An 11,627-nucleotide genomic window follows, 5' to 3' on the forward strand; every position below is an offset into this window, starting at 1 on the left:
TTCACTCAAACTACTATTAAAGAAGTTATTAATTCAGTAATTGACGTAAAATATTGTTTATCTTTTTTCTCTGTAGCAATAATAACCATTATATAAATGACTGCTGTGCCCGCGACTTCGTCCACGTGATATTTAACAAAAAAGTTAATTTTCAGTTTGCAGAGTAATGAAATAAGTAAAATAAAAGTAGCCCAAGTTACTCTTTACTACATCAGCTATCTGCCAGTGAAAGGCCCGTCAAAATCGGTTCAGGCGTTTCAAAGATTAGCCGGAACAGACAGACAGACAGAAAAAAATTGTAAAAAATGCTATTTTTGGTATATGTACCGTGTATACATTCATATGCATTTAGTAAAAAGCTGTTATTTTAATATTACAAACAGACACTCAATTTTATTTAAAACGATTTCGAATGTTCTGTATTCTGTGTATCGATAGAGGTAGCTATTTCACACACTTAAACGCTACGAAAGGAGTGAACATTACGCTTACGCTTCAGCCTGTGATATCCTACGGCTGGGCATAGGCCTCTTTCCCCATGTAAGAGAAGGATTAGAGCTTGATCCACCACGCCGCTTCAATGCGAGTTTTACGGATATATTCCCTACTATGAATAACTATCGCTATCATGTTTACATGATAACAACCGAGACCGACGGCTTAACGTGCTCTCCGAGACACGCTAGGAGACCCGTAAAGACTGCACAATTAAGGTGCCTGAAGGAAAAAACCAAAAGAGAGAGTAAGAGGAAAAGTTAGTAGTTTATAGCACTCGGCAGTTAATAAAAAATGGTTTTACAAGTTCACCCAATTCTTGTTACAGGGTTTCCATTGCAATATTATTTGAATTGTCATAAATTAATTTATTGTGTGTGTTTAATTTTTTTATTGGTTTAATGTATATTAATACACAATTAAAAAAATATTAGTATCCTGCACTCCTTCTTTATATAAGTGTGCTAAATTTGATACTCCTCCGTCCACGCAATTTTTGTAAAAAAGGGTATAACGTTTTTGCTTCACGTGTATATATATAAAGATAAAACAATAAATTTTTGCTATCAGTAATCTACGCAATATAACATTAGGTTTTATATTTATCATAATTTAATATAAATATTTACATAATATAACTATATTTTCGCATTCAAGGTAAAAACATTTTCTTAAATGTTCTTAAAAAGTAGAGGTAGGTAAACAGAAAGAAATAAATTTTTGTTCTCTATTATTAAATTTATTGCTGTAATAAATTACAGTAACAATACATTAAAAAATACTTTTTATCCTGTAGATTTTTAAGTTTTAAATTTTGGTTACAATAGACTTGTTGAGTAACTTCTGTTATTTTGACTGTCCAAAACTACACAGATGCAATAACAATAGTTTTGTTTTCTTTTCTAATTAGATTGGGCCTTAACAAGTTTATTTATTCGGTAATTTTATATTTATAGCAATAAATAAATATAGCTTGTCATGAGAGTCAACAATGCCTCCAGTCTGGCGTATAACAGGCTAGTCTGGTAACATCAGTAGACTCCAACCCGACTTGACGTCCGTCTGAATCCACACAGCGACACTGACCGAGGCGGCACTGGATCGGTCTAAAATTACCGTTTTTGCAGCAGTGCGGCGGTTCGTTCGAATCTCTCATCACATGTGCTGTTAGGGCACATTCTGAAATATTTCAATAATATTGTAGCTTTTTGAGAAGAAATTAATAGACAAATTTAAGAATAAATTCTAATGCTCAAGCATTCTTTTTCGTCTATTGCCTTCGCTTTACATACGCTATTTTGTTTTTGTTTCTATATCAACAAATACATCATGTTTCTATGATTCATTTGAAAATATTTTAAATTAAAAAAAAATGTTCAAGATACGTACTACAATCCATGTTGGTATATTCTGGCGTATTTAGTTCAGCTGAGTAATCACCTAATCGTTCTCCATGCTCGTTTACGCAAATTCTCCTAAAACGTAAAAGAAGTATTAGATTAATATCGCGATGAAAAGTTTTTTACTTAGTTTTTATCTTGAACGTTACTCAAAAGACAAGTGTAGAATATAACCAGATTCTTTCAAATGAACCTGCGAGTGGACAGGAACTAAATTCAATTTACAAATTACCCTTTTAGCTGTAGAAGAAATTCCAACAACATGACGTCCATAGAGATAACATCTATGTTAAGAAATACGACAAGAAAACTCTGTTTTATTATTATTCTTGTAGTATTGTTGCTGATCTACGACCGATAATGCCAAAGCTTAGTTTACCCTTTGTAACAATAATTAGTAAACTAACTGCTAAAATAACAGCTCATCTTATGCATAACTATCACCAACACAAACGTAGTTCGCTTTAAGGGAAGCTAGTATATTCAGAAACACATAGAATAAACTGGATTGTTTTAATTTAAATTAGTTTGATCTGTAATTAGGTAAATAATATTTACGTACGATCCAGTAGAGTTTACTGAGATTCTACCAAAAGTTCCATCTGGTAGACAGCTGAGACCAGCAAAACTGGAGAAATAGTCAATATTGTATCCTTCTATACGACTTTGCTCTAACAAAGCTTCTCTCTCTTGAATACTTCCATAACATGGCGTCGTATAATTGAACGGTGGTTTAGCGTCTTCGTCTGGTGGATTTAGATCTAGGTTAGCGTCATCTGGAAATTATAATTTAAGATACCAATTATTATATATAAAGTAATAGCGACCCGCCCTGGCTTCGCACGGGTGCAATGCTGACACTAAATATACTACAGAATGTCTTTATTTATAGTATGAAGCTAGCTTATGACATGGTTATTATTAACATAATAACAACAACATTCAAATATGCGTCGTTAGATTACACATTGTTACAGAATGCGTTGAAGAAATAAAGGTTCACTGCTCGTTCCCCGTAAGTGATAGCGTGATAATTTGTAGCCTATATGTTGACCCGACTTCTTAATAATATTCGTGCCAAATTTGAAGTAAATCCATGCAGTACTTTTTGAGTTTATCCCGGACATACATACAGACAAACAGACAAAAATTCTAAAAACTATATTTTTGGCTTCGATATTGATTGTAGATCACATCCCCAATTATTCTTAAAAAAAAAATTTCAATGTACAGTTTTGACTTTCCTACCATTTTATTATATGTTTAAATGAGTCACTATGTTTTGATTTGACATTGGTAATATTTTCAAAACTATTTTAAAGGTAAATTTTCTGGCCATTCTTGTTATAGAGAGGTACGCGACAGGAACTATAATGGCGTCACATACTATTCTATTTTAAAAATCTGTAAAGTAAGCTTTAGGCATGAAAAATTTATGTCTACACTTTTTTTTGCTTTTAAAGTCGAACATTTTTCGGTTACTATATATATATATAGATATATATATATAGTTACCGAACCGTTAGTTATATTACATATATATATATATATATATATATATATATATATATATATATATATATATATATATATATATATATATATATATATATATATATATATATATATATATATATATATATATATATATATATATATATATATATATATATATATATATATATATGTAATATAACTAATATATATATATATATATATATATATAGCCTGTTCAATTGATTATTGTAATAATAATAACCTTGAAATATAAAGTAATAACCTTGTATTGTTGTTTTTTTGCACTCTTTTCGGCACGTTTTCCTAAATTACTGACAATAAAGAATGCCTAGCAGAGATCGCTATAAGCGCTAATGCAGTTTTGCTTTCCTATTTATATTTGCTAAGGTCCTATATGTTTAATGATATTGGAAATAGAGTTTGAACAAAAAATAAATAAAACTTATATTTAACAAATATTTGTGGATAATTTGCAGTTATAAATTGAAAAAATCAGCAATACACTTACAGCATGGCAGGTTAGAAACATACTCATTCGTCAAATCAATCGTTTTATCGCCTCTCTTTACCCCTGTGATCGGGTCCACGCAGTAGCATATATTATTTAAACACTGAACAGGGTTGAAATTACCATTCGATGTACATCTCAAACCAAATACTGGATATGGAACGTCTTTGCCTATCAGTTTCTCAATTTTGTGAGCCATTCGAGAACATTCTAAAACAAAAATAAAAAATATTACTGATAAGTATTTTTGATAATCATTGAAATGTTTTTTTTTTTTTTTATTATAAATAAGTTTTTTTTTATATTGTCCCGTGATCATGGTTGCTTGGTTTCACTATAATAAAATGTATAAAAGTCCCTAAAAAAGATATTTAAAAAAAATCCACTTGATTACATTAAAATATCGAAAACATTTTACAAGGATTGTCAAAACTTACGACATGGCATGTTAACAAATACCCCGGTATAAGGAATCTCTCCGAATAATTTTTCTCCATCTTCGGATTGACAGAAACATCTAAAAATAAAAGTCATTAAGTTTAGTGCAGTTTAGGTGGTTAGGATCTGGTTTGAATTTTAATTAAGCTATCATGTATTGTAACCTAACGTGGTTATTTGTAGCCTGCAAAGTTAAAGTAGCTAAAGCAGTTAATAATTAAAATTGTATAACGGAATAATAACAAAGTTATCTTTAGTTTAATATTAAAAGTTTAATAAATTTGTTTATTTTTATTTCGTTGTACAGAAAAAAAAAATTAAAACTTACGTTTGTGAAGGTATACAGACGTAAGGGGCGTAATTCCCTTTTTCGTCACACTCGGGACGAGTTTCCATGATTCCTGTTTCACCTTTTTCGTAGCGATTATCATAATCATCTTGTGCATCGTGACATTTTGTTTTCACTGAAAATAATAATAAAAGAATCCTATGAATAATCAGGTTAATATTTTAGGTTCAAAATTGCGATTTATTTGAGGTCACTTTTTGCCTTAAATTCAAATAATATGAACTACTTTCTTACTTCTAACACACAATTGTGTATCTCTATCGCACGTGAGCCCATGACCACATCTGCCGACTGTAACTCCGGCGCCAGCGCCACCCAAACTACATGGTTTACCTTTATCTGAAACGCGAAATATTAATTTAAAATTTTTGTCTACCTACGCGGTGTTAACGATCCATGTATTTGAAATCGGTTTTTTTATTCGTTTGTAAGCAAAATTATTACTTAAACACATCACATTTGAGCACATTACTTTAATACTTGTCTTGCAATAGCTTTGCGTAATTTTTTTTAAGTTCAACTCCACAATAACAAACGGACAATCACACACATACTCATGCCTCAATTAATGTAGCTCAGTTTTTCAAACAAGAAATCGCTTTATTCTAATGTTATCGTTATTTTTGTACGTCTAGCTACAAATTCGTAAATTGTGTGCTTTTTGGCTCCCAAATATATTTAATATTTAAATAAAAATATAATAAATATTGATAAAAATACTCTTAGAATTTAAGAATAGATTAGGTATAGAGACAAATAGTAATAATATTAATAATGGACTAATTCCGATTTACAAAAGACTACTTAATAAACTTCTAGAAGATTTTAGACAGAAAACAATACTTACTATATAACGGTAAGCAGTAAGGGCAACAATTGCATATTGTAGGCGAAGGTAGTGTCAGTCCTGAATGTGTTGCATTATTGATTGAACAATCTCGCGCAGTTGACGGACAGGTTTCTTCTAAAAGAAATTCCTGAAACATTACGACAAATTATATTCTATTTTTGCCATATTTTTTTAATGTATTAATTTGTCATTAAATGTGTAGGACTAGCTTTACTTTTCTGTTTATTGTATGTGGTCATCGGAAAAATCACTGAATGCTCTATGGCCAATATTAGATCTGTGAATCGAGTAAATGGAGGTAGAAAGAAAAAAATTAAACGTTACTGTAAATATTTTTTTATAAAAACTAGCCATCGCCCGCAACTTCCTTCACGTATAAAATTTAAAAAAAATGAAACATGCACCACTTTTAAGCTAAGCCATGTATGTCGTAACGTTAATACAAGCTACAATAATACAAATGTGAAAACTGCATCAAATTGCATTTTTGCGTGATGCGCGGACAAATATAGTCAGGCAAAAATTCTAAAAATAATTTTTTTCGCTTCTATTGGCCGATGAAGAGGCAGATATACATCAAAGACTATTCATATATTTTTACTTAAATATATCCTATATACAGATAAAACCATAAAAGTACCAATACTAACTTCATGTTTTTGTTTTGTTTTCAAACATTAATTTGTAAACGCAACCAATGTATTTCTAAATTGTTTAATTAATCTTCTCACAGTTTTCTTAGTTTATAATGCTTAATTCAATTTTCAATATTACGTTTGTACCGCTTACAGTAGCGTGACTGTGACGTGACAACTAAACTTTTTTCGTCTTTATTTGTACGTCTCCTATGAAAGCTTCTGATGTTTGTACCGACCAAAACAATGTGTGTAATAAGTACCTACCTAAATTCACTGGGTTTACAATGCTTCTAATCATGTTATATACCATTAACAAAGAAATATGTAAGTACAAAGACAGTCTTATCGCTTGATCTTTTCCCCTCGGGTAGCTGTGATGGTCGTAGAAGTTCTACTATTTACACAATTTTATTTGTACGAAAAAGGTTTTTGTGTAAAATCGTGACCTCTAAGCCATATTTTTTATATAAAAATTTATTTCATCGCAATGCTTGGTAATGAGTAAAATTACTACTAAAATAGGTATTTAAGATAATATCGTTATTTGAAAACCCAATATTATAACATCGTAAAATGTTAATAGAAAATTAAAAAATATTTGAAAAAATTTAGATATAAAAATTTGTAATATTCAACCTTTTCTAGTTATTAAACGAAAGTAATGAAAAAAAAATTGTTGATGACGCTTAAAAATATTTAATATATAAAAAATATATTATATACCTGGCAAAATCCAACTTGACATAAAATAGTATTACAATTTACATAAACAAAGCACAGTGTCAAAAAAACAAATATAAGAACACTTTTAGCGGCCATTTTGACCGAAACAATTATTGCACTGATTTCACATAACTGATAAACACATTATCAGTAATATTAATTATCTCATAGATAAAATCAATTGATTCTTTAGTCGGAATCGAAATTTTTAGAACAATTAATACGTTGTTATATTAAAGTACTTATTAGTAATGTTGTTGGCGGAAAACAAAGAAAATTAAATGGGCGAATAAAAAAAAAGTTAAGGTTCCTTAACATTCGATTCAAAAGAGTATCTTTAAAATGAAACAGAATCGCATACAAGTAGATTTTTTTTTATGTCACTAGGTCGGCAAACCAGCGTAGGTACGGCTCACCTGATGGTAAGCGATTACCGTAGCCTATAGACACCTGCACACACCACAAGCATCGCAAGCGCATTACCGACCCAAACCCCAATCCGCCCAGGAGCTCTGGTCACCTTACTCACCAACAGGAACACAATACTGCTTGAAAAAAGTATTATTTAGCTGTGATCTTCTGTAAGGACGAGGTACTACAACAGTCGGGCTGCTCCATATTTTGAGCAGGAAATTCCTGCTGTGCCCTACCTCAGTTAAAAAAAGTAGATATATTTCATATTTTAGTTTTAGTATTTTTGAAAACTTACTTAATATCCATCAGGCAAGCGCTGCCCTAGTGGCTAGCCCGTGTTGATCATTAAGCTGATCGTGACGAGAACTTTTTCCATTCTGCCGTGATATTTCTAGAAATCTTTGTAGTTTCTGCTTCCTGTAAGAAAATCCTAAAGCAGTTCTTATGTTCTAACACTCTATGACTTTAAGCAAAGTAATCGTCGTTGATACATCGATATACCATGAACTATGCGAAAGTTAAACTCGTGTGTTGTATCGCACGTTTTTATATGTATTAGACAGATAAAAAGAATTTTCACTTTTAAATGTAATTAATTTATTAGAAAGGAATATAATTTTTATTTCTAAAATGATGATTCAAAAGGGCTTTTGAAGTCTTCTTGAATAATCTAGTTTTTAACTTTTAATTTCTGTTCGTGTTTGAATAGGTATAGTTTAGATGTTTCCTGGTATGTCAATGCCTTACGTTAAAAGTCATCTTTTACCTTTTGACGAATGCGTCTTTGGAGGTGATGGAAAACCTAAACCTAAAGCTTAGGTATCCCGTCATGCTTAAAAACTAGCTGCGTCGGTTTCTCGTACGCGACGCGTATTTCATATACATATGTTAAATTAGAAGTTTTCAAAATATTTTCAACCCAAGAATAGTACCTATAATTACAAAAAAGTAAAAAAATATATAATTTAGCATGGTATTCAAAAAAAAACTTTCTCTCCGGCGGGGAATCGAACCCCGGTCTCCCGCGTGACAGGCGGGGATACTGACCACTATACTACCGAAGATGCCGAAGAAACACTTGAAATTAAGAATCAAATTCAGATTATGTAATTTACTAGCAAGAATTATATACACCTCCACATACTATCTTAACAACAGCGGAACTAGAAACTTTAGTAGCAAAAAAAAATATTTTTAGGCTTTTGATTGGTTTTTTTTTCAATATATTTTTTTAAAATTATATTAACCAAATAAGTGTTCCAACATTTGAGGTTATTCTTGATTATATTATTTACTTATCTAAAAATGAGCAGAATAGACTTAAGGAGAGGCAGTTTTTAAGCAAGCTATGAGCAGTCGGGCAGTTCTAGCTCACGACAATCTAACCATAAATCTGGTTTACCAAGAGACCCTCACTTATTGCAATACAATAATTAGTTACTACAGCGAAGGCGTAGGCGAAGGCGGGGCAACAGCTAGTATGTAAAAAATAACACAAACGTTCCTACAAATATCGATATGTGTCTCTTTGATGATAATGATGACAGTGCGAATTTGTCAAAGCTACAAATATTTTGCTGTATAAAGGTAAATATAAATCAACGATAGTACGATAAGGATACTTAATAAATAAAACTGCGTAAATGGCTTTAAATTTGTCATTTTTATATTATTTACCAAAAACATGTCACAGTATTTTTATATATAATTTTACCACCAATACAAGCACCTGTCAGTTTTTCCAAAAATTTGTTTAAATTTTCCTCACCTCCGGCTCGGCGTTGAACGACGAAAATGTGTGGCTATAGTTTAGCTGGATTTCATACAGGAAGTTAGGTTGATTTTTTATTAATAATTAAAAGAAAAATAAATAGCACAAAAGGGATTATTTGTTATTGTTGATTCTACTATTTTATTATTAAAAGTACAGTAATAAAACTAGGTTTTAATTCTTCTGTCCCATAGATGATGAGCATTGCGTTTGTTATCAAACTATCCTCTCATCATTACATAGTATAAAACAAAGTCGTTTCCCACTTTCTGTATGCTTAGATCTTTAAAACTACGCAACGGATTATGATGCGGTTTTCTTTAGTAAATAGAGTGATTCCAGAGAAAGGTTAGAATGGAAGATGTATAATATAGTAGAATAACACTGATAGTAACCGTGCGAAGCCGGGGCTGGTTGCTAGTATTGAATACTTATATATATATAGTATTGGATATTTTACAAACGGCGCGGGTATTTTTTATAAGGCTAATTAGTCACTGGGTCCTCTCATATACTCTACAAATGACCCTATAGTAGAACTCTGAAAATAATGCTACAAACGTATATATGTTTTGAAGTCTATATTGTAATGAACAGATAGAAAAAATCGAACCCCTTTATAATAGTTTTAATTTTTACTTATAAAGTATTAATTTTTGCGTAACTGAAAAAACATTTTACATAAATGTTTTTTAACTTGACAGCGCTGTTGCTATCACTTATCAAGCAGAGTTCTCTTATCATTGATAAGGTGTTAATCTATTTATACGTAGTTAGGTAACTGTTCGTGGAAGATTTCTAAGATGAAATGACTGGCGTGTGTTATGAACTAAGAATTTTATAACGTGAATACACATACATAACATAAGAATAGACTTAGGTTACCTTACATTTATATCACATGTTTTAACCTCAGGCCCAACATATTTTGTATTATTTAGAAGTTATAAGTTGCAAGGTTTCTTTAAATTAAATAAAAAACATTGGTTTACATCTTGTTTTGTGTTACATTTTATTTCTTTGAGCTGTCATTTAATGATTTTGGAATTGTAATGGGCCTCAAATGGTCATGGGTCTAAATGTTTTTGTCCAAAAATTATGTCTTTGAACCTTTTGAGGCAATATAGATAATTTCACTTAGCAGGCATTTTACGTTATTAAGACAGTAAACCTTCAATAGAAGTTGTCAATACGCCTTCGAAATTTTAGGTTAAAGAAAATAATATAGATACAAACATCTGTATGGCCAATACAAATGTTTGTCATGTGCGGGGATCGAACCCGCAATCCCCAGCGCTACACCCACAAACCAGTACTCTGACCGTTGCGCCAACGCGACGTCATAAAAAAGAAATAATAATAATGAAAATCTAAAATAATAATCACGTAACATATTTCATTAAACAAATTCTGATTTTATTAAACAAATATCTGAAACCCATTTTACAAATAACACGACAAAAGCAGTTTGACAGACATTATCTCATGCTTACAAGTGAACAAACAACGTTATAATCAACCACAGATAGGAGACTTATATTTAATCAAGTGTTAATGTAAGCACCGTAAACCTATTTTTTAATGATAGCTTCAACAAGAATTTTTATATGTTCTTCGTTCTGTGGTTTAAGAATGTTACTTAAAATTGGATAGTGACGAATCTATCGTCGCGCCTAAGTGGCGCGTACAATGTACAATATCATGTATCATTATCATCATCATCATTACAGCCTATACAGTCAACTGCTGGACATAGGCCTCCACAAGTTTACGCCAAAAATAACGTGAACTCATGTGTTTTGCCCATAGTCACCACGCTGGGCAGGCAGGTTGGTGACCGAATAACCAAATATAAAAATCATCATATCAAAAATTTCGATCCAACGGGTACATCGTTCCATAGCTTAATTGGCTAGAGCACCGACACGGTCAGTCGGAGATACAGGTTCGATCCCAGCTCGAACGGTCAATTTTTGATATGATATCTATTAAAAAATGTACAATATCGTAAAATTTCGAAATAAAATAAATTATAGCATAATACAATACATATTTGATTTAAAATTAAAATTAAACATTTCCAATCTTTCTAGAGTTTTCTTCTTGTATGTAGGAGTGACTCTTCTTAGTTCCAGTACTTGGATGTGGGAGTACGTTGACCCGGCATCCGTTCATAAAGAGAGCAACTCCATGACAGTGTTTAATGTCAATACTGTCGACGGATAGCTCTCTTCATTAACAGATTATAGGTGCTTCTTACGATGTCTTCGTAATCTTGATGTGACGGATTCTAGATTCATAATTAAGTTCTGTACATACCTTTGGGGGAAAAACATCTCCAGTCGGACTGCTTTGGATTTATGCTAGATATTTCTTACTGTGATCTATAACAATAAAATGTAATGCGCATTACACTTTCACAAGCAAAATTAAAGAGGATTAGAATAAGTAAAAAAATGTAAATATTGTTCAAGCTTATTATAATAATAAAACATGGCTTGATTAATTATTGACACTCTTTCA

The 11,627-nt window shown here is 31.3% G+C and overlaps 1 protein-coding gene and 1 non-coding gene across 2 annotated transcripts; both read right to left on the minus strand.

Moving 5' to 3' along the window:
• Nucleotides 1-1,425: 1,425 nt before the first annotated feature.
• LOC123667740 lies at nt 1,426-6,213 on the minus strand. Its single transcript, XM_045601579.1, has 9 exons — nt 6,199-6,213; nt 5,556-5,685; nt 4,943-5,047; nt 4,688-4,823; nt 4,359-4,438; nt 3,922-4,131; nt 2,458-2,671; nt 1,885-1,970; nt 1,426-1,674 (listed from the first exon to the last, which is right to left on the minus strand). Exons 1-9 carry the CDS (start codon nt 6,211-6,213, stop codon nt 1,481-1,483), a joined length of 1,170 nt encoding a protein of 389 aa, XP_045457535.1. The 3' UTR covers nt 1,426-1,480.
• Nucleotides 6,214-8,325: 2,112 nt separating this feature from the next.
• Trnad-guc lies at nt 8,326-8,397 on the minus strand. Its single transcript has one exon. It is a non-coding gene; the product is annotated as a tRNA-Asp (tRNA).
• Between the last annotated feature and the right edge of the window lie 3,230 nt (nt 8,398-11,627).

This window comes from Melitaea cinxia, chromosome 29 (assembly GCF_905220565.1).
Source record: "Melitaea cinxia chromosome 29, ilMelCinx1.1, whole genome shotgun sequence".
In the NCBI taxonomy this organism is placed as follows: Eukaryota; Metazoa; Arthropoda; class Insecta; order Lepidoptera; family Nymphalidae; genus Melitaea; species Melitaea cinxia.

Excerpts from the sequence above, each read along its gene's own strand:
- LOC123667740 (XM_045601579.1), bottom strand. Across the intron at positions 4,824-4,942 it reads TACACAATTGTGTGTTAGAA|TGAAAACAAAATGTCACGAT; the intron begins GTAAGAAAGTAG and ends TATTATTTTCAG. Across the intron at positions 1,675-1,884 it reads ATATACCAACATGGATTGTA|AATGTGCCCTAACAGCACAT; the intron begins GTACGTATCTTG and ends GAAATATTTCAG.